The 27,964-nt window shown below is 60.2% G+C and overlaps 1 protein-coding gene across 1 annotated transcript in view; it reads left to right on the top strand.

The window, feature by feature from the left end:
- Window positions 1–1,229: 1,229 nt before the first annotated feature.
- CFAP46 (cilia and flagella associated protein 46) overlaps window positions 1,230–27,964 on the top strand; it is an 87,472-nt gene continuing 60,737 nt past the window's right edge. Inside the window, 14 exon segments of the mRNA XM_082720011.1 lie at window positions 1,230–1,438; window positions 2,097–2,221; window positions 2,403–2,534; window positions 3,083–3,147; window positions 4,456–4,620; window positions 5,483–5,606; window positions 6,044–6,138; window positions 7,107–7,217; window positions 11,205–11,304; window positions 21,870–21,968; window positions 23,034–23,224; window positions 26,237–26,465; window positions 26,582–26,702; window positions 27,796–27,919. Coding sequence (XP_082576137.1) covers window positions 1,390–1,438; window positions 2,097–2,221; window positions 2,403–2,534; window positions 3,083–3,147; window positions 4,456–4,620; window positions 5,483–5,606; window positions 6,044–6,138; window positions 7,107–7,217; window positions 11,205–11,304; window positions 21,870–21,968; window positions 23,034–23,224; window positions 26,237–26,465; window positions 26,582–26,702; window positions 27,796–27,919 — 1,730 coding nt within the window. The 5' untranslated portion in view covers window positions 1,230–1,389.

Below are 27,964 nucleotides of genomic sequence, written 5' to 3'. Positions count from 1 at the left end.
AGGGTCAGCTGTTGATTTCCAGAAAACGGTCGGCCGGGCTTGCGGCCGGGTGTGCCCCTCGGCGGGAAGGGCCGCTGGCAAACCTGCGTCTTCCCGTCCTCCGCGTCTGGGCACTTCTCTCAACCAGGCTTTGCAGCTGTCGTGCCGGGAGAGTCACCTCTTTTGTTCAGTTCGCTCCACACTGGTTTGTTTTTGATGCTCTTCTCAGTGGGGTGGCCTCTGTGCTCCTCTGTTTGGTGCGGCCCTTAGAGACCCCGTCCACACCCACCAGCTGGCGCTGCCCCATCCGCTGACTTCACTTTCTCAGCCGCTGCGGGTCTGGAGATGCCGCAGGACTCTCGACCGCGCGTCCCATTAACCAATGAAACCGTCAACCCGGAAAGGGCTGGACTGTCTTCTCCGTTAGAAACCAAGTCCCTGCCCAGGAGCCCGTGCCCCGCCTCACCGCTTTCCTGCCCAGAAGCCCGTGTCCCGCCTCACCGCTTTCCATCAGAGGCTCGGCCTCTACTGCGGGCCGCCCTCCCTCGCCCACCCCCTGCCCCCCCCCCGTCAGAAAATGGCTATTCTGGTCGCTCAAGGCCTCGCCCTTGTTCACCCCAACCGCTCCTCGCTGACCTCTCGGCCACATCTGATGCAGCGGCCCCTCCCCCAACACCCCTCCCTCGGCTCCCCAGGGCCCTGCCCGCCTCGCCCTCCACCTCTCTGCACCCCCCCCCCCCCGCACAGCTCTTCCCGCCGCTCCTGGCCGAGGGGTCTCCAAGGCTGGGGGGTCTCCAGCCCCGCTCCCCCCGGGCGCCCGTCCACAGCCGCACGCGTAGGCGGAGGCGCGCAGACCACCTCCAGCCCAGAGCCTCGCAGACGCCCCGACGGAGCGGCCGCATCCGGCCCGCGGGGCGCGACCCTCTCAGGATCCGAGCCCCAGACCCGCATCCACGGTCGCGGCCGCTGCGCCCCCGCCCAGGGCCGAGCAGGTGCGCGGGATCCGGGTCTGCAGGACGCACGAGGACGCACGGGAACCGCCCCGGGCAGGAGTCCGGGCAGGAACAGTCGGGCCAGACCCAGGGGCGTCCCCGACCTGGGGGCTGCTCGGGCGGGGGCGCGGGGCGGCTGCAGCATCTCCCCGGGAGGGTGCGGGGAGCGGCGCGGGGCCCCGACGCGAGCGCGCCCTGCCCTGGCTCCGCTCCCCCGGCCGCGGGGCCGCGCGCCCGCCCCCACGTCGCTGGCGGGAACGCGCGGGACTGAGCGCTCAGGGCGGGGCCCGGGCGGCGGTTCGCCTCCGCCTAGTGTGGCCCCGTCGCCGACCCGTAGCGCCGGCCGCGTCCCCTCGGTCGCTAGGCAACGCCCCGCCGCCGGCGGCCGGAGGAAGCCCGCGGCGCTCGGTGCGGCGCCATGGACCTGGTCATCACGCAGGAGCTGGCCCGCGCCCAGAGCCAGCAGGGTGGGCGGGGGCCCCGTCCCCGGCCGGAGGGACCCGGAAGCCCCCAGGACCCTGCCCCCGGGGAGGCCACCCACCCGTCCCAGCGGACCGCAGACCCGGGGCGGCCGGGTCCCGCCGGGGGGTTCCCACTGGAGGCGGTCGGGCCCGCGCCCCCACCCCCGCCGCCGGACCCCCGCGGCCCGCGTCGTCGTCCTCCGCGGGGGCTCGGGATGCCTGCCCCCTGCTGCGGACGCTCGGGCCGGTGCAGACGGGGGCGGGCTGGGGCGGGGTGCGGCCGCGGGGGGCGGAGGCCGGACCCCGGGGTGCAGAGCCCGGACCGCGGGGGGCGGAGCCCGGACCGCGGGGGGCTGAGGCCGGACCGCGGGGGGCGGACCCGGACCGCGGGGGGCGGAGCTCGGATCGCGGGGGGCGGAGCCCGGACAGCGGGGGGCGGAGCCCGGACCGCGGGGGGCGGAGCCCGGACCGCGGGGGGCTGAGGCCGGACCGCGGGGGGCGGACCCGGACCGCGGGGGGCGGAGCCCGGACCGCGGGGGGCGGAGCTCGGATCGCGGGGGGCGGAGCCCGGACAGCGGGGGGCGGACCCGGACGGCAGGCCCCTCCCACGCTGGTCCCCGCGCACAGCGGAGCCACGTGCGCCCTCTTCCCTGCGCCCCGGCAGATGAGGCCTCTCTGAAGAGGGCCTACGAGCTGATGAAGTCGGCCAACCTCGGGAGGTCAGAGTTTGACCCCATGGAAAGCTTCAGCCCCGATCTGTTTGTTCTGTGCGCAGAACAAGCCCTGAAGGTACTGAGTGCGGGGCGGGGGCGGGGGCGCTGTCCTAGGAGGGTCGCTGTTTCTGGGAGCAGGAGGCGGAGCCGCGGAGAGCAGGCGCCCCGGGGGGGTGGGGCGATGCGGTCCTCAGGTCTGTCTTCAGAGCCAGACACCCCTTCTGGGGTGTTGGTGGCAGGACCGCGGTGTCTTGCAGATGGGGCACCCCGCCCTGAGCGATGACTGCCTCCGGATGTACTTCAAGGTGAAGGGGCCCGTCACCCAGTTCCTGGGCCGAGCGCACCTGTGCAGGGCCCAGCTCTGTGCCCCCAAGTCCACGGAAAACCTGGTGAGAGACGCCCCAGAGGGCAGGCCTCCATTGGAGGGTGAAGCTTTTTGGGGCGCAGCCAGCCCCCCTATGCACCCCCCACACTAGGTCCCTGTTCCTAAGCAAATGCTAACGGCTTGTGCTGCTCCGGGTCTTCCCCGAGGCTGCCTTGATTCTCTCAAAATGTTACATCTTGTGTCAAAAGACTTACAGTCTCGCCCGGCTCCCGAAATTGCTCCCGAAATTTCAGTCGGGCCAGGCAAACCCTCAAGAACTCCAGGGGAAGGTCCGCGAGCGATTCCTTGTCCATGCTGGGAAACGGGCCTGTTCCCCGCCTGTGCTTTCCCCAAGTTCCTGTCTGACCTTGGGCGTCTGCATGCTCCTGCTCTGCTCGTGCCCAGGACAGCTGCCCTGGACCTGGGCCGGGTGTGCATGCGGACTCGCGAGGTGCCCCGGCTCCGGCTGCTCTCACACAGGCTCCCAGGCCAGTCCGTAGGACGTGACCACGACGAATGACTGATGTTTCAGTGGCGAATTCAATATAATGTTGAATTTTTATGTTGTTTTAGGAGGAATTTGAAAATTGTGTGACTCAGTATATGAAGGCAATAAACTTTGCAAAAGCAGAACCCAGGTAGGTGTAATAGAATCGGCCGTTTCTAACTGGGATTGGGTAAAAGGTCCAGGACCAGGATTTACCACGTGCTTCTGCCTGTTGAGACGGTGGAGGTTGTCCTTGCGTGCCCTCGCCGAATGCTCTGTCGCTAACGTGTAGGTCTGGGCCGAGCACAGAGTCCCTTGGCTTCACCCTTTTGTCTCCTGCGGTTCCTGTGACCACATGGCGTTTGTCTGTGGGAACTTCTCCCTTGGCCGGTCTCCATGGCCTCCTTACTTTCTGGGCTTCTGTGGGTTCAGCATCAGGGTCCCTCCCTCCCCGGCCCCCGCTCACCCACGTCGCCTCTGGCAGACGGGCCGAGGCCTCACGTGCACAGCGACTTAGCTGCAAGTCCCGCACACTTTCCTACTGAAGGTTTCCTTCATCAAAAAGAAATGTTAGAGAAACCGTTATGTTTGCACACAAATGGTAGTAACTCGACCTATTTGAGTAGGATGCGCCGCTTACGGGAGGTGCAAGTGTGAATCCCGACTCGCTCCCTGGGTGTCCGGATCAGTGCTCTGACAGTCTCCTCCCCAGGCCCCTGGGGCCTTACAAGGCAGAGCTGGCTTCTCAGAGGTCCCCTGTGGGACCTTCACTCAGGTTCCTCCAGGCTCTGTCCAGCCTTCAGGAAGAAGCCCACCGTCTGAGGGGTCCCTGCTCCCCTGCCCACCCCTCCTCCTGCTCCACTTTGCACTTCACGCTCAAGCATGGGGGCTTTGGTCCCCAAAGTTTCTGCTCTTCTTTTTTTAACCTGCCAGACCCTTTCCCTGCGCTGCTGTCCGGTCTTGGCAGGACGTCCCTTCCCCCTGTGCCGCTGTCCTGTCTCGGCGGGATGTCCCCCCCTCCTGCGCCGCTGTCCGGTCTCGGCGGGACGTCCCCTCCTCCTGCGCCGCTGTCCGGTCTCGGCAGGATGTCCCTTCCTCCGGGAAGCCTTCCATGATCCTCTCTGCACTTGCCTGTTCTTGTCTATCTCTTGGGAACCAAAGGAGACCTTGCTGGCTGGTGCGTTTTCACAGGGAGCCTATCACGTTTGGAATGACCGAACGGGTGAAGGGCTCTCTAGTCCGGCCTCAGGACTCACGTGGCCAGGTCATCGTGGCTGGACTTGACCTGTAGCCTCCACGCCCTCCTGCATAGGCCGTGTGGGTGCGGTTGGCCCAGAGCGGCTCAGATCGCGCTGTTGCCATCTGCTGGAGACAGAGGACTCGGGGACTCAGGACTGGCTTGGGATGGGCTCCTGGTGGGCAGGGACCTGCTCTCAGATGACCTTGGCGCGCCCTGCAGGTACTACTTCCTGGTGTATAACGCATCGGTCCTCTACTGGCAAATGGTGAGGCCGTTCCTCAAGCCGGGCTATCACCACCATCTGCTCTCCAGCCTCTCCCAGGTTGTCAGCGTGTTAAACCAGACTGCGGAGGAAGACAAGGAGTGGCGAGCAGAGCTGATGCTGTGAGTCGGACGCCCGGCCGTGGGTCCCTGACCACCGCACCGGCAGCCTCTGACCTGCTGCCTCTCCCGCTCGCTCCTGGCAGGAGGGTCATGTCCCAGGGCAGGGCGGGTATCACTGCTTTCTAATCTGTAGCTACAATTACGTTTGTGTGTGTCTGTCTGATGAGGTCTGCAGACGAAATCACAGCGTCCTGATCATGGGGGGTTATAACAAGACGAGTGCTTGGATCAGAACCCAGGAAATGTGAGCTTAGGTCATGATCCTGGCTTGTGGTTTTAACTCGGTTCAGTAAATTGTTAATGGGGTAGACGTTTTAGCAACATAACACTCAGCCAGGATGGCCCTGTTTAGGGAGGTGTGTGCCTAGTGCCTCACCGGAGAGACAGCCCCGAGAAGCCACGGTGAGATCACACGGTCAGTGTGTGATCCTGTGCTGAGGGGACCAGGGGGCGAGCAGCCAGACTTTCCCTATCTTTGGGGAGCACGACATGCAGGCCAGAGACTGGGGGAGAGTCTGCAAGGGGGACCCAGGGACGGGCCCTGAACTTGGAATCCAGACTCCGTAGGCTTTCCTTTCCCTGCTGTATGGCTGTTTAGGAAATAAGTATAAGTACAATCTTTCCGAAAAATACTATTTTAGATGTTTGAGGTAGTTACAGTGCAGACATTTCCTTTCCCTGCGGCCAAGGGTAGCATAGCTGCCGAGCCGCGTGCCACGGGGGCGCAGTAGGGAGCCCGCGGAGCCGTGTGTCTTTCTGAAGTTTGCGAGACGTAATAACGCACAATAACCTGGTTATTAGACATCTGCAGTGGGAAACGGTTTTATCAGGTTTTAATATCTAGTTGGTTTATATTACCCAGGGAGCTTCTGGACTGTTACCTCCAAGCTGGAAAAAAGGACGAGGCCACAAAATTCTGTGTCACCGCAGCACCGTTTATAAAAGCTAACGTGCCGCACAAATACCGACACATCTATTCCGTCATGGTGAGTTGGCACATGAGAGATGCGGGAGAAGGACGTTCTTATATGTTGTCTTTGGGGACCCGTGTGTAACCACGGCCGGGTCCCTCCACCGAGAGAAAAGCGCACGTGCGTCGTGCATCCGTTGACAAAAAACCAAAATCTTTGCCCTCATTGTGATCTCTGACTATTTCACTCGTAGCAGAAGATGTGTTACGATTAAGGAATCGTAAACCCCAGAGCGTGCACGGGGAATGTCATCTTCTGCTAACTTGGGCGTACGGGAAACCAACTTGGGTTCTCCGTGAAAACTAAGTATAAAATGTAATTAAGGAAGAGGTACTTACTCGTTATAAGTATTATTTTAAGAAAGAAATAGTTGTAAAATAATAACTAATATCGGGATTTCTACCTAATCATTTGTTTACACCGACGGATAATTCTCGTCCGCCTCGTGACAGGTGCGACACGGACTGGCGGGCGAGCTCCAGCTAGCGGAAGAGAAGACGGCCTCCACCAGCCTGGCCGTCACTTACCACATCAACGTGCTGAAGGCGTAAGTGGTTTAGGGGTTTTAGGTGCCGACTCAGGGTCTGTGGCACCTAGAGGGGATGTGGCTGTGCCGGGGGGTGGGTGACGGTGGGACAGGAGGGCGAGGCAGGGCCCAGAGGACGGGACTCTGCCTCCCTTTACGTAGAAGTGGCCAGAGAGGCTGCCAGTGGGTGAGTGTAGCTTCTAAGCCAGCGAGGAAAGTGGTTAAGGAGCAGAGGCACTGGCAGGGCGAGCTCTGTCTGAGAGGCCCTTCCAGATGAGCCTTCACACTTGACCTTGACCTTGAGCAAAACAGGAGGGGTTGACTTGGATAGCCCCCTGACGGTAGTGGTCCGAAGTGGAGGAAGAACGGACCCGGGTGCGGGCAGACACCTGCTCGAGCGGCCGGAGGGGATGAAACAGGAGCCGCCGTGTGGAGGGCAGAGCCGTGGGGAGATCCCGAGCGCGTGAGGCGAGGTCCGCGGGGAGACCGCTGTGTGTCTGAGGACAGGGAGGCGGTTTGCCGCCCAGGGTCCTGAGCAGGGGAGGCACGAAGGGCCCAGCCAGCCTGCAGGGTTGCCCTCCTGGGGCTCTGGTTCCGGCAGAGGCCTGTTCTGGGAGCGAGGGCCTAAGGAGGTAGGAGAAGTCATCTTGGACAGCGGAGCATCGAGGGACGAGGCTTTTTTTTTTTTTTAAAGATTTTATTTATTTATTTGACAGAGAGAGACCACAAGCAGGCAGAGAGGCAGGCAGAGAGAGGAGGAAGCAGGCTCCCCGCTGAGCAGAGAGCCTGATGCGGGACTCGATCCCAGGACCCTGACATCATGACCCGAGCCGAAGGCAGCGGCTTAACCCACTGAGCCACCCAGGCGCCCCGGGAGGAGGCTTTTTAAGGCCTCTGTGCAAGAAAGTCTAGGGAAACACAGGTCCCTAGACTTTGTCTGTCCTAGGATAATTGGAACAAATCTGACGTAACGTTTGAATAAATTCTAGGCAATTGGACAAGAATGAGTTACCTGAAGATGTGGGTGCAGTTCTGAAGGAGGCCTACGGACATTTAAGTTCTTACAACCACCAGCGCTCCCCTGCGGTCCGAGAGGAGAAGTAAGTGTTCGCGTTTTTCCGCCGTCACGTCGGCGTGGTCATCGGACCGCAGCAGGGTCAGCCCGGCGGAGAGTCTGCTCTTGGTTCGGGCCTCGAGGTCTGTGCTGTCCGGGGAGCATATGGGATATGTAACTTCATGTCGTACTTTTAAAATCAAATTCAGCTTCCCAGCATGGGCACGTTTCAGGGTATTGAAACATCTCAGCTTTCTGAGCAGCCGTGAAACGTGGCGGCGGCCAGACTCCTCTGCCCGCAGACTTCACTTTCCAGTCTGCGCCTTCCTCCGTGCCCTGGCGCCGCTGGCGTTTGCAGACATCCCGGCCTGGGTTCCCAGCCTGGGTTCCCGGGAGCGGGGAGCTGCGCCAGCGGCTGTCGGCAGGAGCAGGAGGCGCGCCCTGGTGTGTGCCGCAGGGATGACGGGCGGGCTTCCCCGTGACTCGGAGGAAGAAGCGCCAGCCCTACCCTGCGGCGGTGGTGGCTGAAGTGACCTCCCTGCTCTGGTCCCGTCTGTGTGCCCCGATTACCGCGGGGCGTACCGCTCGCCGTGGGGCGGCCTCTGAGTTCTCAGTGACTGTCCCTCCGCTTCTCCACACTCCCGACTCACGGAACACTGTGGCCAAGGTCTGTAATCATTACTTGTGTATTTTTTCACGCTGTCACTCATTCGTTAATTTTGGGGTGTTATGGGTGGAAATGTGTCCCTCAAAAAGACCTGTTCAAGTCCCAACCCTTGCTTCTGGTGAACATGATTTTATTTGGAAACAGGGTTTTTACAGAGGTCATCAGGCTCGGGTGGGGTCATACCGGATTGGGGTGGGCCCTCATGGGTGGCTTGGGTCCTCATAAGAAGAGGGAGGTCTGGGATGCAGATTCTCATGGGGCAGAAGGCCAGGTGACGCCGGGGGCCGAGGTCAGAGCATCGCAGCTACAAGCCGATGAGCACAGGGCTGCCGGCAACCCAGCAGGACGGGTCTTGCCCTGGACCTCAGCTCCTTGTCTCCAAAACTGTACGAGATGAAATTCTGTTGTTTAAGCCAATTAGTAGCTGGCAGCCCATCACTGCCGCCTCCGGAAACTCGTCTAGGGGGTGTGATAACCAGTCGCTGCGTCACAAGTTACCCCGGGGCCAGCGGCGTACGACACACGCCCGTTGTCTCGCGCTGCCTGCGGACGGGCATCCCGGCGCCGCTGCCATGCGGGGGTCGGCGGGATGCGGGGGTGCTCTGTCGGAGCCGGCTGGGGACCGCTGACCTGCGCACGGGGAGTCGGAATTGTGGGGGACGTGGTCAGGCGCCAGGCTGCGCGTTCCTAGAGGACCGGGTCATGCAGGCTGCGAGCCAGGCCTCTGGAGGCCGCCCGTGGTACACTGGGTGAAGGGGCCCCAGATGTCTCCCGTCCGTGCTGTCTCTTCTGCAGGAGCTCCTCCACGGCTCTTGCATTTATACAGATTTAATGGGCCAGGGGTGGTGTCTATACATATTTTTTAAATTATTTTGATCATTGCGGTGCCTGGGGACGCAGTTGGTTTCGGCTCAGGTCACAGTGTCAGGGATGTGGACCGAGCCCGCTCTGTGCAGCGTCCAGTTGGGATCTTCTCTCCCTGTGCCCCACCCCGAGCTCACGCCCTCTAAAACAAATAGATCTTTGAATGGATGGAATCCATCATTTTTCTCTTATTTCAAATTGAACGTGCAATAATTATAGGGAGTTTGGAAATGGATCAGTGTGAACCTCCAGCGTTAACATCTCACAGGTTGTGAACTGCTTTTCCCATAGAAATTGTGAGGCTGTTCCTACCTCACAGACTGTCTGCGGCGAAGTTCTTAACGTGGGTGTTCAGGCCCTCTGGGGAGTCAGCCCGAGCTCGTCGGGTCAGAGAGGCCGTGCACACGCATGGCACGCATCTGCACGACTGCCGCGTCCCCTCGGGCCAGCCGTGTGACAGCTGGGCCCTGCCCTGGGGTCTCGCTACTGATATGGGCAGCTCCAGGAAGTTTCTAGAAATGGGACCCTGGGGTACTTGAGACATGCTGCAGAAGCCGTGTGGAGCCCAGCTGTGAGGACCCTGGCCTCTGACCTCTCTGGCCGCGGCAGGGCAGGTTGGAGGAGGGGCGTGCCGCTGCTCCCTCCCTCGGACCGCGGCTGTTTTGTCCTGGCGTTTTCCCCTGTATTCGTTTCCTACAAAGTGTTTGTTTTGCCCAATACTCTGGTTTCTCTTCAGAGCGCAGAAATCTTTCGCCTTTTCAGCTTGTTTTGCCCAGCTTTTTAATAAGGGCATAAACCATTTCATTACTGACTCGCAGAAGCTTTTTCTGTTTTAAAATTTGGGCCCTCCAGCTCCTGTGTGCTTACCTCTTGTCCCAGTTTGGGTACCTTTTAGGTGTTTAATTTTTGATGTACAGAAATGTGGTATTTAATACAAGACTAACTCGAACTCACATGTATCCCGCCAGTCCGGGGCCTGGTGCTCAGTCCTTCCCCAGCAGCCCCGTGAGTCGAGGCTGACCTTGGTCCCCCAGAAGCCCAGGGCCGTGTGCTTCCGCCCAGCGGGAGTCAGCCTTGGCCTCGGAGCCCAGCAAGGCCCTCCCACCCTCCAGGTCTGGAGACGGTCCTGGCCGCTGCGGTGCGGCTCGGGCTTTCCTTTCCCAGGAACGTCGGCTTTTCCTGTGTGTGGGCCCGGGGGCTGCGTCGCGGCTCCTGACGCCGACAGCTCAGTTTCCTCGGCTTCCCGCATGGTCGGGCCTTCGCCAGAGGTGCTGCTCGGGCTGCAGGAGGGGCCCGTCCCGTGCGGCTCCTGTCTCACTGGCCGCAGCTGCCTTCTGTGTTTGCTTGGGGTGGTTCCTTGTCTGACGGCCTGCGGCTCCGACTCCGAGGGAGGGGCTCTGCTGACCGCCTTCCACCCGGGCTTCTGTGCCCAGAATTCTGGGCGGGAAAAATGTTCTGTTTAAAACTTAAAAAAAAAAAAAATGACTGAAACTCTGTGATTTGTACCTTTTCGGGTTCTCCCTCTTAACCTGTGCAGTGGGTCCAGGCGGCCAGAGGTTCGGGAGCACCGAGGGGCCGGATATCAAGAGGCGAGGCCTGCCGGGGCCCTTGGGGCTCCAGGGGCTGAGCAGGTGGAGGAGGCGGCGGGCCAGGACAGCGGGAACGCAGGGGCAGGAGGGTGGCGACCCTGGGCTCGGTTATTACAGCAGACAGTCCACCTGGGGTCCTGAGTAAGACGGCGATGGTTCACTTGCAAAGGGCAGAAGGGGCACCGGCTTGTCCCAGGGGACGTTTGGCATGTCTGGAGGCCGCTGGGAGCTGTGGCGGGGAGCTGCTGCTGGCATCTGGAGGCCGGCAGCCAGGGGTGCTGCTGAGGTCCTGGGTGTGCAGGAAGGGTCTCCCAAGCCCAGCGAAGAACCGCCTGGCCGGGATGTCAGGTCGAGGCGGGGTCCCGGGCCCGTCCTGCTGCACTAGTCTCAGATCACACCGTCCGGTCTCCAGCTCGTTCCCCAAGTTGCCCTGGCCGTCACGGGTCCTTTGCACTCCCAGACGACGTTAGCATCTGCTTGCGGCTTTCTGCAGAGACCGGGACCAGCGGTGCCTCTGGATGTGTGTCCCGTAGCCAGAGGAAGAGGCTTTGAGTCAGGAAGTCCGTGTCTGTTCCCTGTGTTGCTCCCACAGCCCTGCTGAGTCCGACAGTGACGTCGGGTGCTGACGGCTGTGCGGGGCTGCTCGTCCCTGTCCCCTCTGTGCTTGTACCGTCTGAGGGCACAGGAGGAGGAGCAGCTTCCTGAGCGGATCGAGCCCTTCGTTCCCGCCCAGTGTGGCATCAGGGCCTGGCGGGGGCCGGGCTTGGGGACCGGGGCCATGGTTTTGTTTGGTGTTATCTCCCGTGTGGGGTTAACCAGCGACCGCTGCCTCCCCTGTCGGGTAGAGGAGCACACGGCCGTGCCCCCCTGACGCCCGCGCCGACACGGGGCCCTTCTGTTTCCTCACTCGCAGACTTCTTCTGCTCTTCGAACTGGCCCGGCTTTCCCTGGCCTTGAAGTGTGAGGAGATAGCCTCCGCCTGCCTCTCCGACCTGCAGAGTGTCGACAGCAGAGTAAGTGGCCGGCGGCTGTGCGCCTGCGGCGCGTGCTCGGGGAGGGCAGGGAGGGAGAGCGGGGCTGAGGCCCGCAGCAGGCGGTGCGGCGGCGAAGAGGCACCGGTTGTGCAGGGGTGCAGCCCTTTGGCAAGGGGGTGCGGTTCGTGCCCACAGTCTCGCCACCCTTGAGGCCGCGGCCCAGGTTGCTGCCGGCTGCCCCACGGCTCACCAGAGGGGCTGCCCAGTGTCTCGCAGAGTTCCCGACCCACAGCCTGTTGCCAGCCCCATGACTGGACACCTCCGCCCGTCCCTCTGCTTTCACAGAAGGGGCTGGAATCAGCATTTTGTACCTAAAGCTTTTACCCGTACTTACCTTTATTTCTATAGTAAGTCCACGGACACGAAAGTACTCGCGAATTGCACTTTCAAGGTTTAAAAATAATTGTTAAAATATTGGCTCCAACGAAAGACTTACCTCCCTGCCCGGGCTTCCCACGGGTGCGCACCTCGGCGTGTGCCTTGACTGTGGGGGCTGTGAGGGCTCTGGGCAGAGCAGAGGCTCCTGGGCTGCCCGCGGTGGCCGCGGCTCCCCAGCACCAGCGGGCGCCGCGGCCCGTGAGAGCGCGAGGGGAGGGGGGTCGCCCGGACGCTGGGGCCGTTCCGCCTCGGCCACGTCCTGCACTTGCCCCTGAGCACCTGCCGTGTTTGGTCCCAGAGTCCCCGTGAGTCGCAGACCTCGGCTGCTTCTCTGACGTTTGCCTCCAAATCCAGTCCCAGCGCAGTGTCCCCTCCGCGGCGCGGGTCGTGAGACAGTTCGCGGGGAGAGCCGTCACGTCTGTGGTTCTCTTGGTCTGGAAATTGTTCTGAAGAGGAAGGAAAACTTCACCCGGACCGGGACGGCGGGTGGTCCTTGGACGGCGCTGCCGGCTGGGAGAGAGGCTGGGGTGCGCGGCGGGGCTGCGGGCGGCGGGGCTGCGGGCGGCTGAGGCTGGACGGCGGCGCGGCCAGAGAGCGCAGGGACCGGAACCGGCGGAGGCACATTTTTGAAGGACTTCAGAGTTCTTTACGGAGTCATTCCCATCCTCTGTTTCCACACACAGTGGCCCGACCTTAGCACTGGGGTGTCCCCCCCGCTCAGGCCACCCGCAGACAGCGACCTCCCACGAGAGGGCCGTTCCCCCAGGGCAGTGCTGCTGCGTGGCCTGTGGTATCCGTGGAAACGCCGAGGCCCGCTTCTTTCTTAAACGCGGAGCTCCAGTGCCGACAGCCCCGTGAGTCGCGCCTCTGGGACCGCAGCCCCCTCCCTCTCCTCACTGGCCCTTTGCAGCGTACTCCGTATTTCTTGTTCTTGGGGTTTGTAGGTATTCTGGCAGACTCGGAGAGGATGTCTTCACTTTTTAAGTGAAGGATTCTGTGTGTCCATTAAACAGCCTCGGTGTTATTTGGTTCGTTTTCATCTGTGTGCTGAGAAATGTGTTAAGTCTCTTCCTACAAATATGAGCATCTCAGTTTACGTACTACGTTTGTCCTTTCTCACGGGTACTGGTCCGTCTCGGTTTGAAATCGTGCTGTTTTCCCGGTAAGTTGTTCGTCACATGATTACACCTCGACCTTCTTGCGTGATGGTGAGGTTTGTGTCGTCCATTTTCCCTGTGAGGGCAGGGACCCGTCTGACCTGTTTGCTGCTGTGACCCCCCTCCCAGCCTATGATGTCTGGCACTCAGGAGGTGCTCGGCAAATTTTGTCGACCAGGTGAGCGGATGTGAAGGTCATTACGGTCTCTGTGAAGTGGGCGTGTTCAGGTTTTCAGGGTTTGTCAGCTTTTTCTTCGTAGGGTCTCTGTGCAGGGACGGGCCACGTGGTTGGAAAGTCCACATGCCGGGTCCCTCTCAGGGGGTCCGGGTGGGCCAACGCCGAGCGAGAGAGCAGAGGCGCGGTGGAGACGGAGACGACTGAGCGGCAGGGCCTGGTAGTCGCCACCCTCCGGAGGGGACGGTAAACAAAGACAACCGTGTCGTTTTATGATACTTCGGAAGAACGGGAAACTTTCCTTAAAAGCGGGAAAGATATGAAAGTGACATCGTGAAAGAAATGAACTTTTTTCTGGCCAAGTTGGAGTAAAAGTTTCTCAAGTCTGAAACAACTAAAAAAAACAAACAAAATATGAGACAAAAATCTTCAAGGGACCAAACGGTGGAGAGTGAAGGAAGGCGGAGCTCGGGAGGTGGGACGCCGCAGCTTGGCGCAGGAGCGAGCGCAGGTGAAGCCCGAGACGGTAGCCGAGCCGCGGAGCCGTGGGTCGCCCGGAGGACAGAGCAGTCCTGGTTCACAGGACAGAGCGCCAGGGAGCAGCGAGCCACACGAGAAGGGGGGGTCCAGACAGGCCCGAGACCCCCCTTCGAGTCTTCAGCTGGGATCCGACTCGCGCCCGTGCGTTCGGGACCCGTGCACACCGGTGAGGGAGCCACCGACCAGGAATTGTCTGAACGGGAACACAGGGCTGAGAATCGCTCCTGGAGTGGAATTTAAAGCAGTTCGATCTAGGTCCTGATGCCTGGCCAGCACACACACCCACGTAACCACAGTGTTGCTTATGTCAGCAGCCAGTGCCCGGGACCCAGAGCCAGTGCTGTTGCTCTGCAAGCCTCCCGACGTAGTGCTCCCAGTGCTGCTAGAGTGCTTGTAGCCCGGCCCTAGTGCCCAAAGAGATCCCCATGGCTGCGACCTCCCCTGAGGGAGAGAAAGGAATCAGGAGGCCCCCAGTAGCCTTCGCCACCACGGACCCCAACAGACCTTGAAACTAGAGACCAGCAGCCTTGACTGTTGGGGAACCCACCCTACCGTGTCTGCTGAGGCTGACCTCGGCTGGCGGAGCTGCGTGGGGACGACGACACAGGCCTTCCCTGCGCTAGAGCTGCCGGCCGCGTCTCCCTGGCCGGCATTCTCACCCTGCCCCACGGGGGAGGGTCTCTCCCCGCCGGAACTGGACTGCACCGCTTGGAAGAGAGACTTCTTCATCAGATGCACAGACATCCTCACAGACACACACAACAAGGAAACACGACGCCACCAAAGGGACACAGCAATTTTCCAGTAAGGTGCTCCGAAGAAACAGAGGTTTGTGAATTGCCAGGGAATTCGAAGTGATTGTTTCCAGGAAGCTCAGCTACGAGAGAGCATAGAGACTCAAGGAAGTCAGGAATAACAGGGGAACAAAATGAGAAGTTCAGTGGTGATGGAGATTTCTTAAAAAACCCGATCGAGTAGAAATCCTGGGGCTGAAGAACAAATACAGTGAATGAAGCGAGAAGTGTAGTGGAGAGCTTTGGTCGGGGGCTTGATCCAAGCAGAAAAGAGAATTTGTAAACTGAAAGGTGACTTGAAATTTCCCCAAAGAAACAAAACAGTACAGAAGGCCGATGTGAATTATGGGTGCGCGTCCCGGGGGTCCCAGAAAGCAAGGGACGAGGAAGAGGCAAGAAAACAGGTTTAAAAAAAGTAACGGTTGAACTTTCCCCTAGTCTGGAGAAGAGGTGGTCGTCCAAGGACACGAGGCTCACAGGTCCCAGAGAGATTCAACCCAGCGAAGACTGCACCGAAGGATCTTAGAATCCAAGTGCCGGACGGTTTGTTGTACGACATATTATTATTATAAAGGAGTTTTGAAAGCAGCAGGAGAAACACGCTGATTCATCCAAGGGAGTCACCGTGAGCCGTCGGAGGGTTTGTCGGCAGAGACCTCGCAGGCCAGGAAGGGACCGGGCGACGCATTCCGAGCGCGGAAGGCAGAAGCTGCCGGGCAGGAGTGTGTTGTCCCGTGATGCTGTCCGTGAGCAGCGGAGGACGGAGGGAGACGGGAGCGGAGCGAGTTCTTCACGGGAAGGGACAGGGCGGGATCAGAAGCGCACCGGTGCGGGCAGCGGGGACGCGTCGGACGGCGCTTCGGCGGCCGGTGCGGCCAGAGCCTGGCCCCTGCGGTCTGGAAGACAGAGTCACTCGGGACGACGCGTCGCAGTGACTAGGTAACGGGCACGAAACATGAAAATCGCGAATTGTGACGTGGGAAACATGCCGTGTAGTGGGGAGTAGTGACAAGAGAGTTTTGTGTGGCTGCAGGAGGTTGAGCAGACGCTCGCCGCGGGGTGTTTCCTGGAAGCTTTGGCTGCCCGCGGGGCACGGGAGAGACGAGGGGGGGTTTGGGGGGTGGGGAGCCGGTGGAGGGGGGGGGGTCGCCGCAGCGGGGACTGGCGCCTCACCGGAGACGCCGGCCGGCGGAGAGGAAGCCGGCAGTGGCGAGTCGTTTCCTGCTCATGGCGACGTGGCGGAGAAGGACCGGCTTCTCCCCCGCAGAGACGGGGTGCCGAGTGCACTGCGGGTCGAAGACGGGCCCGGCCGCCCGCTGCCCACAGGAGGCCACTTGGGGCCGCGTGCAGGACGGTGAGCGCAGGAGCCGGACCCCCGCGCTTACCCGAAGTTGGAACCGACGCCGCGGGACAGAGAATCGTTCTCTGGTGAGAAACGTCGCCCAGTCACGAGGCCGGGACCGCCGTGCGTGCGTGCGTGTGTGCCCCGCGTCGGAGCACCCAGGGCGTGGGCGAGTCTTACCACACCTGGAAGCAGAGGTGAACGGCGACCGGGTAACCGCAGGGTCTGCGGCCCTTCGCCGTCCCCAGGGACCTGTCCCTCACACAGCAAATGACGGGACCTGCTGGCTGGCGCTGCCCTCCGGGCCTGATGGGCTTTGTAGACGCACACAGAACAGAGGCGACTCCCACGAGACCAGAAGTGGAAGCACAGACGGTACCGCCGACACCCCAGGGACGTGAAGGGGCGTAGGACGGCTGCGCCCCGAGGCGACCATAACCCGTGGGGTCCGTTCCCAGAGACACAAACCTACCGAGACAGAACCGCGAGTCAGACTCTGAATGGGCTGACAACTAGCAAGCAGCTTGAGCTGGTAAAAAAAATCCCCGACGAAGAAATGCCCAGGACCAGAGGACTTCACCAGGGAATTACACCAGACATTAAAGAACTGATGCCAGTCCTTTATGAAGTGTTCAAAAAAAACCCCAAAAAACTGAAGAGAAAGGAACACTCCCCTGCTCACTTTTAAGGCCACCGCTGCTCTGATAGCACAGCCAGAGAAAGACACTACAAGAGAAGGAAAGTGCGGGCCGGTGTCCCTGATGGACATGGAGGCCAGCTCAGACTCAGCGCGTCATGGAGATCAGGTGCCCAGAGCGGGCGTGACTTATCCTGAGGACGCAAGGCGGGGTTAGCGCAGGCGGGTCCAGTAACTGTGGCGCTGCACCTTAACGTGAAGAAGGGGAGGAACCATGTGATGATCTCAATACACGCAAGAAAAGCGTTTGTCGAAATTCAACATCCTTTCGTGATACGACGCTCAACAAACCGGACACGGAGTGATGTCTCCACAGAGGTCTCCTGCGACCAGCCCACAACTCACATCGTATTCTGTGGTGAAAAGCTAAAAGGAAAGTTCCCCTAAAAGCAGTCAGAACTAATGAGCAAATTCAGTAAAGTTAGAAAACTCAAAATCAACAGAAATCTGTTGTTCCTGTGCACTAAATCTAACCATCCGAAAGAGAACTTGAGAAAGCAACCCCGTCTACGACAGCATCACACTCAACGAACTGCTCAGGAGTGAGTTTAACCGAGGACGTGAGGGACCTGGGTGCCGAGAACTGCGCAGTGTTGATGGAAGACGTTGAGGAAGACACAAGTAAATGGAAAGATATTCAATGTTTATGGATTGGAAGAATTAAAATTGTTAAAATGCCCATACTACCCCAAACCATCTACAGATTCAATGCAATCTCTATCAGAATTCCAATGGTCTTTCTCACAAAAGATTAAAAAAAAAATCTTAGGAGCACCTGGGTGGCTCAGTGGGTTAAGCCGCTGCCTTCGGCTCAGGTCATGATCTCGGGGTCCTGGGATCGAGCCCCACATCGGGCTCTCTGCTCAGCAGGGAACCTGCTTCCCCCTCTCTCTCTGCCTGCCTCTCTGCCTACTTGTGATCTCTCTCTGTCAAATAAATAAAATCTTTAAAAAAAAATCTGAAAGCTGTGGAAAGTCTGTGGGGCCCCCAGAGAGCCGCACTGCTCTTGAGAAGGAAGAGCGGAGCCGCGGGTCTCCTGCTGCTTCATCTCCCCGTTAAAAACTACAGGAATCGGAATCATGGCGTACTGGCTTAGAAATAGAGGCGTCGAGCCGCGGAATAGAATCGGGAGCCCAGAAGTCAGTGCACACGCATAATGTCAACTGGTGTTTGGCAAAGCCCCGGTAGCACACCTTGGGGAAGCTGGGCGACCTCGTACAGAGGCGTGCAACTGGACCCCACCTTTCAGGACTCACAAACACTGACTGGAGATGGATTAAAGACCTTGAAGACCTGAAACCATTAAGCCTCTCCCAGGTGCATACATAGGGAAAAAACTTGACGTGGGTCTTGGCGACGTTTTGGCTTTGACAATGAAAGCAAAAGTAAACAAGACGGACTACATCAAACAGCGAAGAAAACGGTCGACCATGGAGCAGCAGCGCAGGGCGTAGGAGGGAAGCCCTTGCCGACTGGGTGTCTGAGAAGGGGCTGGCACCTAAACCAGACAAGGAGCTCCTGTAATTCAGTAGCAAAACCCCGAGTACTCTAGTGAATGAAATGAGCTGAAGACCCGCATAAACACTTTCTCAGAGAAGAGACCCGGGTGGCCAAGCAGTACGTGAAAAGGAAGTTACCATCCCCCACCGTCGGGGCTAAAATGGAAGCCGTGGTGCCCCCTCACAGCCGTTACAGTGGTGTCAGCAAAGACACAGGCGATAACAAGTGTTGGCTCCCACCCCCTTCAGATGTCCAGGGACGTGGAGAAAAGGAAGCCCTTGTACAGTCGAGGTGGGAAGTGAAGTGGCACAGCCATGACGGGAAACGAAAACCAGACTGCGGGAGACCCAGCGATGCTGCTCCTGGGAATACGCCCGAAGGACGTGAACTCAGTCCCTGGACCAGCTGTCTGTGCCCTAGTCACGATAGCCACGACAGGGAGACAACCTGACGCCCGCAGCGAGCGGATAAAGAGAACGTGTGTGCGCGTATACGCGTGCACACGCACACACCACACACACCACACACACCACAGGGCACACAGAGGCAATCCTGCCGTGTGTGACAGCGTGCACGCGTCTAGAGTGTCGTGCCCAGTGAAAGAAGCCAGATGGAGAAACAGAATAAAATGGGCCTTGGGAGGTCCTGGCGTGCAGGGAGGAGGAGACGTTGGTCAGGGGCACTGGCTGCGTTGGAGGTGCTGGTGCACAGCTTGATGACTGGGCTGTACATTGGAAAGTTGCCCAAAGGGTAGATCTTGGGCATTCTTGCCAAAAGGAAAAAATAAAACAAACTATGTGAAGCGATTGATTTCTTAATTTACCTCATTACGGTAATAAAATCCTAATGTATACATATATCATCACATCTACGCTCCACACATACAAATTCGTCAATTATACCTCAATAAAAATTTTTTAAAGTAAAGCAGAACTGACATTTCAGAGGAAAAGATTAGCACTACCAGAATGAAGCAGAGGAGAAACACGGAAATAACCGAGCTCCCGCGACTCGTGGGGCAGCTTTGGGCAGACCAACGTGCGCGTCGTCGGAGTCCCCGCGGAGAGGCGAGAGAAGGACCCCGAGACACGGTGGGTCAGAATTCCAAACGCGGTCGTCTTTAAAGGGGAACATGGGGTACTAAGGAGCCCTGGTGAGTCCGACAGCTAACTCTTCGTTGGAAATGATGCAAGCCAAGACATGTAAGCGCGACATCTTTACAGTATGAAAAACAGGAAAGCCATCTGCCTAAAAATCTACGCTCCGAAAGTATCTTTAAAAACCAGATGTAAGGGGCGCCTGTGGGGCTCAGTCAGGGAACTGTCCGCCGTAGCCCAGGTCGTGATCCTGGGGTGCTGGGATCGAGCCCTCGTCAGGCTCCCTGCTCGGTGGGGCGTCTGCTTCTCCCACTCCTTCTGAAGGCTCATGCTCTCTCCCTCTCAAATTTTAAAGAAATATTTAAAAATTTAAAAAAGAGCTAAATATTTATTAAAATGTACCAAATCTGAAAGAGTGACTCAGGCTACAGGAAACGTAGGGGAAGCTCTTCGTGTGGAGGCCAGTGGCGCGGGAGGGAAGTCCGGGTGTGCAGAAATAGAGAGGAGCCCGGAAAGGGCCACCACGGGAGCAGGAGTGAAAGACTCGACAAATACTTAAATCTCCTCAAAAGGCCATTGGCTGTTTAGAGGGAAGATACCGATGTGAACCCCCAGACTCTGTCCGCGTCGACGGCGGCGCTGGCGCTGTCCCAAGCAGAGGCCCGGCAGGAGAGCTCCGGAGACGGGCCGCGGGTCACAAAACGTGTGCAGAGACGCGACGGCACCAAGATCGGGCGTCGAGGACGGCCGCTGCCTGGCCCGCGGGGGGACCGCGGCGGCGCCCACGTCAGCCACAGTGACGCTGGCCTGAAGGACGCGATGTCCACGGGGCGAGTCCAGCGTTAGACCCGCGAACGTACGGCCAGTTGCCTTTTGACAGAGGCGTGACGGCGTTGGGTGGGTGAGGAAGTTGCCCCTTACACGATGGCGCTGGAGCAGACTGCGTCCGAGCCGGAGCCGAACCGAACCAGCGAGCGCACCAGCCCCCACTTCCCGCCGCACGCGGACGCGAGACCTCGCGTGGGACGAGCGTCGGGAGACGACTTGCAGAGCAACAACAGCGAGTCTCTGTGATCTGGGGTTCGGCAAAGACTTCTTAGATTCGATGTGGAGCGTGATTCATACAAGAAGTCGACACATTTTGTTACAATGAAGAACCTTCGTTCAGAAAATGAAGCACCGAGTAGGTCCTGAGTGAAGGTGTCCACGAGTCCTGTCTGACCCAGGGCTGGGCCCGGCTGTGCAGGGAGCGTTCAGTGCTCGAGAAAACAACCAAAAAAAAAAAAAAGAAAGAAAGAAAGAAAAGAAAAAAGGAACCGGAGAGCTCGGGGTAGGCACTTTCCCCGGTGAAGACCGTGGACGGACCGAAGAATGGACTCCGAGAAGCGCTGGTTTCCCCGGTCCTCCGCGCTCCTCTCCGCGCTCCTCTCCGCGCTCCCACCGCACGGCGCACTCCCGCACCCCGGGTCTCCGGGACACCTGCTGCGTGTCCTCCGGTTTTGACAATTCTCATGCTCTCCCTGGGGACAGCGCCAGATCCCACGCTGAGGGACTCAGTCCCGCAGAACTGCTCCCCCACTTTGGAACCCCCAACTTCTGTCCTTCTGCTCTACAAATGAGGGGCTCCCACAACCCCCTCCTTGGGTTTGATCCGTTTTCCAGAGCAACTCACAGAACTCAGGGGAACCCGTTTACTCATTTATTACATAATAAAGGTGCAGAGGAGCGGCCAGAGAGAGACGTAGGGGAGAGTTGGGGGGAGGGGTCCTGAGCAAGGGCAGAAGCTTCTGTCCTGGTGGAGCCGGGTGGGCCGCCCTCCCAGTATGTGCACGTGTTTGCCAACCTGGAGGCGCCCTGGACCCTGTACTATTGGGATTTTACGGGGGTTTCCTCACATAGGCACGATCCAATTAGCGATGCATTTCTGGAGGGCGGGGGTGGGGCTGAGAGCCCCCAGCTTGTCGTCAGGGCTTGGCCTTTGTGGGACCAGCCCCCAGTCTGTGGAAGGAAAGATGCCCCCAGTGCTCTAACACTTAGAGCATCACAAGCGTTTCAGGAGCGCTGTGCTGGGAACCGAGGCGGAGACCCGTGTGCGCTCTGGACTGACTCACGGCGACACACGTCCTAGATGGCTGCACGCACAGACCGACCCCACTCGGCGTGGAGAGGACGTGGGGACGCCACAGCTCTCGGGCCAGCGGGAATGCAGAATGGCACAGCGCCTTTGGAAGAGCTTAGCAGTTTCGTAGAAGCAAAGTGAGGCCCGCGAGACAAATCCTGGGTTCCTACTGCCCACGCCTCGGCCCTGCCAAGCAGGGTGCTCTCATCCCAACCCCGCAGGGAGTAAGTGAAAGAAAACGTGTTTGCCAAGGGTTATAAGCATTTATCTGAAGTTGGTGTAATTCTGTAAAAATTCAAGGTCTAGTGAAATTATCTTTTTTTCCCCACAATTAAAAAAGTATCAAAAAGTTTTGCTTTCTCACTTAAAGCTTTGCATTTGGGGGCACCTGGGTGGCTCAGTCATCAAGTCTCTGCCTTCAGCTCAGATCGTGGTCTCAGGGTCCTGGGATCGACCCCCGCAGCGAAGCCTACTTCCCCCTCTCCCACTCCCCCCTCTTGTGTTCCGTCTCTTGCTGTGTCTCTGTCTGTCAGATAAATAAATAAAACCTTTAAAAAAAAAGCTTTGCATTTTGGGGGAATATTTAAAGTTTTTGTTATATGTCTTTGTATTCTCTTGTTTTTGTTGTTGAATTTCTACCTAGTACGTTAGTAGTATTTTAAAATGGTCTTTGAGGTTGATGAACGTGTGTGATTGCTTCCTTTAAAAATCTCCCGTATATGCAGAGACGGTGTGTGTCCCGCAGGATCCTGGGAAGCTGATTGAAATCGAGTGCCTGGAGTGTGAACTGGAAGCTTCGAGTCTCGAAAGTAAACTTAAAGTCTACGTCCGCGCGGCCGTCGAGGTAAATCCCTGAACAGGAGACGGCATCACTCAGCAGTTTGTGCATTTCCTGGAAGCTGCCGGCCCCTCGGATCGCGGGGACACAAGGGCATCTGCTGTTTAACACAGTAGGTTTGGACCAGCAGCCCCGGCCAGGAAAGGAATGCAGAGATTGTTTTAGACTACTCGTTAATGAGAATTTGGCAGCTTAAAAGGAAAAGCAAACGGTTGGCACCGAGTAGTGATGGCTGAGGCGGGAGCTCCTAGGGTTTGCTCGGGGCGCCCCAGAGAACCTTCCAGCCAGAGAGCAGCAGCCGGCCGCGGGGCTCTGTCCCCTGCACCTGCAGCAGGCTCCGCGCCTTCACTGCTGCCTGGCGGATGTCCGTGTTCCTCTTGGACTTGCTCATGGGCTTCTCTAGCCCTGAGCCCACCTGGCACCTGGCAGGAGCCTGACCAGGACAGCGTCGGGCATGGTTTCCTGAGCATCCCGGCCCCACGTCTGGCCACGGGCTGCAGCAGCATGGGTGGCCCGAGGGGCTGCAGCGGGCGCTGTGTCAAGCTCAGTCCCTCTGCTGCTGTCCACTGGCACCGGTCAGGGCGCATCAGCTGCCAGCTCAGGAGGCAGAGTGAGGGGAGGCCCTGAGGCTGCCAGTAGCCAGAGGCCATGGGACCAAGCTTCGGGTCAGCGGGCAGCCCCAGGGGGCTCTGAGGAAGCGTGGGCCGTAAGCCGGCTCCCCACATCCTCAGATGTGAGACCAGAGCCTGTCTGGTGGGAAGGGCGTATGTAGCACAGGACAGAGGAGGGGGTCTCTGGATCGTAGACAGAGCCGGCCACAGGCCACTGTGGTCACGGTACCAGCTCGAGAAGTACACACCCTTGGATGGAAGCAGCTCGTGCGAGAGAAGCACCATGTGGGTGTGCGGGGCCCATTCCCAGCCTTTCAGGGAAGTGTCTTACAGACAAGCAGCCCCTTGTAGGGCTGGTGACACAGGCCCTGGCCCCCGCAGCCACCCGAGCCTCCAGCTCCCTGGGTGGGGCGCGGGGTTTGCCTCCCGTCCGCACAGGCGGCCCATGTGTCTCGTGCAGATGCAGCTGAGCATAGTACAGAGGCTCAACGTGGCCCTGCAGCGAGCCGTGCGCCTGGGCGAGCCTGGGCCCATCCACGTGGTGTGTGCTACGCAGTGGAACACGTGTCTCCCTCTGCTGCAGCACAACCTGCGGCGCCAGCTGCGGAAGCCGCTGAGCAACGTCGCCGATGTCCTGGAGAAGGCGGACAGGTAGTCTGTGCCCCCAAGAGGTGGGTGCTCATGTGGGGAGGCCTGGGGCGGATCCCTCAACACCGGGAGGAAGCTGAGGTCCGGCTCATGTCCCCCAAAAGTGGTGCCAGCAGGAAACTACATCAGAAAGGGCTTGGCCGGTGGTGACGGGGTCACGAGTGTGCCCTGGGCAGGACAGGGTGGCCCTCCCCACTGGCTGACACAAAGTTAGGGCCAGCCCGCGTCCCGGCACCGAGGCTCTGACTGCCCGCGGCCACACGCCGACGGCAGGATTCAGGGCAGGTCCGACCTCCTCCGTAGACCAGTGCCGGTGCCCTGTTGACTCTGCTCCACGGGCTCTGATGGAAGAGCCTGCCACAGCCACGGTGTGCCCGCTGGCCATGACACCAGGGGCATGATGCGGGGTGTGGGCACCAACGGGTCAGTGCCGAGGTGAGGGACTCCAAGTCTGCGGTCCACACTGGGTTGGACACATCTGTCACGCACTTGCTGAGCCGCTGTCCTGGGCCGGGCACGGCACTGGGCCTGGAGACGTGCTGCGGGGTGTACAGCCGAGCACCGGCACCCGCACCGGCACCCCCTGTTTCAGCAGGCGGCTGTGTTAAGTGCTGGGAAGGTAGTAAAGCAGGGAGAAGAGGCGCGGGGATGCTGTTCTGGGCTGCGAGGCGTCTGGTGGGCAGCGTCCACCCACCTTCCTTTCATCTGCTGGGACCATCTGTGGTGCCTGGAGCTCCAGCCGCTCTGCGTTTGGTGCCGCAGTGAGCGTATCTTGACCTCATTTCTTTCTGCGCGTCCCTTCGGCTTCTGGCTGCTCCTTCCCCGCCTTCCTTGAGGTTAATTTTTAGAATCGGCTCCACTGGCCCCGCCGGCCCGTTTCTCCACACTCCCTCCCAGGGCGCAGGGCTGCTCAAGGGCCAGTAATGCGGGTCCTCAGGCAGCTGGGTCCGTGCGGGCCGCTCGCGCACCCCTGCCCGCGTCCCGACCGTAGAGCTCCGCGGCGCCCTCCCCGCGTCCGACCCGCTGCCCGTGCGTGTCCTGCTCGTGGGTTTCACGTCTGGACGCAGTGCGATGTGGCTCCGGCACGGACAGATCTCCCTCCCTCGCGGAGCGGCCATCTGTCTCGCAGCCCGTGGATGTGTTTGTTTGTCTGCTTGGTTGGTGTTAAGAAAATTACAGAGGAAGCGGCAGGTTCTCACGTTTACCTACCGCGCTGATCCTTCCCGCACATCCTGGGTCCCACGTGCTTTGTTTCAACCCGAAGACCTCCCTGCTGGCGATGGACCCTGTGGGTCTGAAATGACTTTCCCTCACTTTCCGCTTGGAAGACTGTCGTCGCTGGCTGTTGGGTTCTGGGTTTCCAGGTATTTTCTTCTTTAAACACCTTGGCAAGGCTGTTGTAGTTCTTCTGGCCATCCGGATTCCTGATAAAAATGCGCACTGTTTTCAGGGGGGTCGGGCCCTTCGCCGTACGTGCCTCCGCTCCTTTCTGTTTTCGGAGTTCTGACTGCGGTATTCTTGGAGCCTTCAACGCTCCTCGTTGGGTCTGCTGAGATGTGCAGACGCGGGCCCGGGCCTCTCACCAGGAAGCATCAGCTGTTACCATCTGTTCTCTCTCTCTGCCTCCTGGGACTCGAGCTTCGCACGTGCCCTGGACACGGCCCCCAAGTCCCAAGCCTCTGCTCATTTTAAAAACCGACTTTAGTCTGTCCCTCCGAGGCATGATGTTGAGGCTGTGGCTGGCTCGGTTGCAGCCTGCTGTGGCACCAGCAGGAGCTTTCCAACGTCGCGTGTCCCTGTTCTGAGCTCTGGTGTCTTGGTTCCTGCGGGTTCTCCTCTCCGGAGAGTCCGTATCTGTTCCGTCCCTAATATCGTCTGCCTTCAGGTTTTTACAATATGTTTATATTTGCATTTTAATATCTGCATTGAAGGATTTATCTGGCAAACCCAATGCCTGGCCCTGGCCGTATCCACACACAGGCTGCTGCACGTCCGGTCTCCGGCCCCACGGAGCCCCTCACCCCATCCCGCCTGTAGCTGCAGCTGCCCAGGCTGCGCTGCGATGGCACCTCCTTGGCCCCGTGCTCTGCCAGACTGTTCCTGACCGTTCCTCTGTGCAGCGCCCCATGCTGTGTGTGTGCTGTCGGCCTCAGTCGGCGCCCCAGCTCGGTCAGCCCTGGCCGGGTCTCCCGCTGCCCAAAGGAGCAGGATTCAGGGCAGGGCCTGCCCCAAATTGTGGCACATTCTGGGCAGGGTCTGCACAGCCTGGTTCCCTGAGGAAGAGCAGGGACCTCAGTCTGGCACCAACCAGGGACCCCTCACGGGCGTGGGTGAAGCCACAGGCATTCCTTGCCTCCGTGTCCCCAAGGTCACAGCCATATCACGTGGCATTCACACCTCTGTCTGCGCTGTCAGCTCACGGGTCCTGCAGCGCCTGTGTTCAGCCGAATCTGTTGGATTTGTTGATGCTGGTGTCCCTGGGCAGTGGCTGTGGTGTTGGTCTCTGCCTCTTGTTGATGGAAAAGCTCCGAGGACACTTCCGTGACACGTGCAGACACTGGCAGAGGAAGCAGCCGGAGCAGCAGCCAGGCAGGGGCAGGCCCCTTGGGGGGTGTCCCTGAGCTGCTGAGACCAGAGCAGGGCCCCATCCCGGGGGCAAATGGCAGACTTCTGTTGCGGGCAGCGGGCAGCAACGGGCAGCAGCGGGCAGCAGCAGGCACGCAGGTGGGACGGTTCTGACGGCCAGAGGCGGTAGCGGTAGCAGCAGCGTCGCGAGCCTCCCGTGTCTGCTAAGCCCCTACCTAGCAGGTCCCACCGCACGGTTCCCCGTCCACTGACCTGCTGCTCCTCGGCCCCGGAGCCCAGGTGCTACAGCTGCCCTGCAGGGGCCTCCCTGCTTGTCCCCGATCGAGGCCTCCAGGCAAAGCCTGCGGGAGCCGAAGCACGCTGGGAAGCCCAGGCTCCGGGGGGGGGGTCTCACGGCAGGCGTGCGTCACACCGTGCTGTCCTCCCCAGCCTCATGGTCCTGCTCCGCTGCCAAGTGCACATGGAGATGGCGCACATTGAGGAGGATGAGGACCGGCTGGAGCCGGCCATCCAACACCTGCAGAAGGCCGTGGTCCTGGACAGCCTCGGCCTCTACCAGGACAAGCTCACCAGGGCCTTGAACCGGCTACGCCTGTGCACCATGCTCTACCAGTCCCCCGAGCGTGCCGAGGACAAGGCCATCATGGCCATTGAGCAGGTGCCGACCCGGGCTCTGTGGGGCTGCCCAGGGATGGGGCTGGCCGAGCAGCCCGGGACAGGGTCCGTTTAGGTGATGTAGTAGCCCGCGCGTCACACCGTGTCTTCCTGCTGCAGGCGAAGAAGGCTGTCCCCAAAGACAGCGTCAGGAAGAAGCGAGCTCTCCTGGTGAACGCGGGCCTGGCGCTGGCCCCTGACACCTTCCAAATTGTGCTCGACAGCGAGAATGAGGCCAAAGGTATGCGCTGCCTCGCCCTGGAGCCCAGCGTGTTTCTGCTCAGGAGCCGCCCTGAGCCTCCTGCGCCCGCAGGCGGACCCCCAGCCCGGCACCTGGGGACCAGGCTGCGCCTGCCCAAGGTCTGAACCCGCCCGTCCCGGCCTTGACATGCGTGCAGTCTGGGTCTCAGCTCGGCCACTGTCCCCCAGGACCTTGTTCACGGCAGGACTGACCATCGTGCGCTGGAGGCCGGGGCTCCTGATGAGGGGTCGGCAGGGCTAGGAGCTCCCCCCGGGGCTGGGCGGAGGGTGGCTTCAGCCCTCCGGCGGACAGTCTTCCCCGTGTCTTCCCGCCATCTTCCCCTGTGCCTGCTTCTCCGGCTCCAGACTTCCTCCCCTCTAAGGACACCTGTCGTGACAGATTAGGGCCTGCCTCACGATCCCGTTTGAACTGGATTGCCCCCATAAAGACACAAGTAAGGTCACTAGGGTCCTGGGTTAGGGCTTCATTGTACCTTTCTGGGGCACAGTTCTGCCCACACCACGGACGTGCCCAGCTCAACGCAGCCCGTGGACGGCAGGTTCGTGCCTGACTGGGGAGCCCACCCACGGCTCTGCCCTCGCCGGCCGGCATGCCCCAGCGCTGGGGAGCGGACTGCTCTGGGACGCGGCCTCTGTCGGCCTCAGGCTTCTCCGGGGCCTGGTGGTGCCACCTTGGGTTTCCACCTTGCCCCGGCCGGTGTGGGGCTGTGTCTGTCCCGACCGCTCCGATGAACCAGCGTGCCGCCGGCCTCCCAGCCGGAGAGGGCCCCACGGCCCAGCCCAGTGAGGCCTTCAAGGGGCTCCTAGGGCCGGCTGCCGGCGGCTGATGTGTCGGCTGCGAGGGGGCAGCACGTGCCACTGGGCACGGTCCACCACCCAGCGGACCGTGGGGTGAGGGGGTTGTTGGGCAGGGGTCGCCGTGAGGGAGAGGCCCCCAGACCGCGGAGCCCAAGCTGCTGGGCACGGTGGCTGTGCTCACGGCGCAGGGTCCCCGGGACAGAGACACGGCGCCTCCCAGTCCTGTGGCCCCGAACATTGCCATGTGAGCCTGGCGTCTCCACGTCTACCCTCAGTGTCCATGGGGAAAGTCAGGGGCCGCTTCACCTACCTGTTTGCGAAGGCGCGGCACCACATGGTCAGCGTGGACAAAGCTGCCGGGCACCTGCGGCGTCTGGGGGCCGAGAACGACAAGGAGAGGTGGGTGATGTGGCGCGGGCGCCGGGCGCCGGCTGGGCCGGGCTG

Source organism: Mustela nivalis (genome assembly GCF_964662115.1).
Source record: "Mustela nivalis genome assembly, chromosome: 2".
Classification (NCBI taxonomy): domain Eukaryota; kingdom Metazoa; phylum Chordata; class Mammalia; order Carnivora; family Mustelidae; genus Mustela; species Mustela nivalis.
This window is presented reverse-complemented; position numbering and strand designations above follow the sequence as displayed.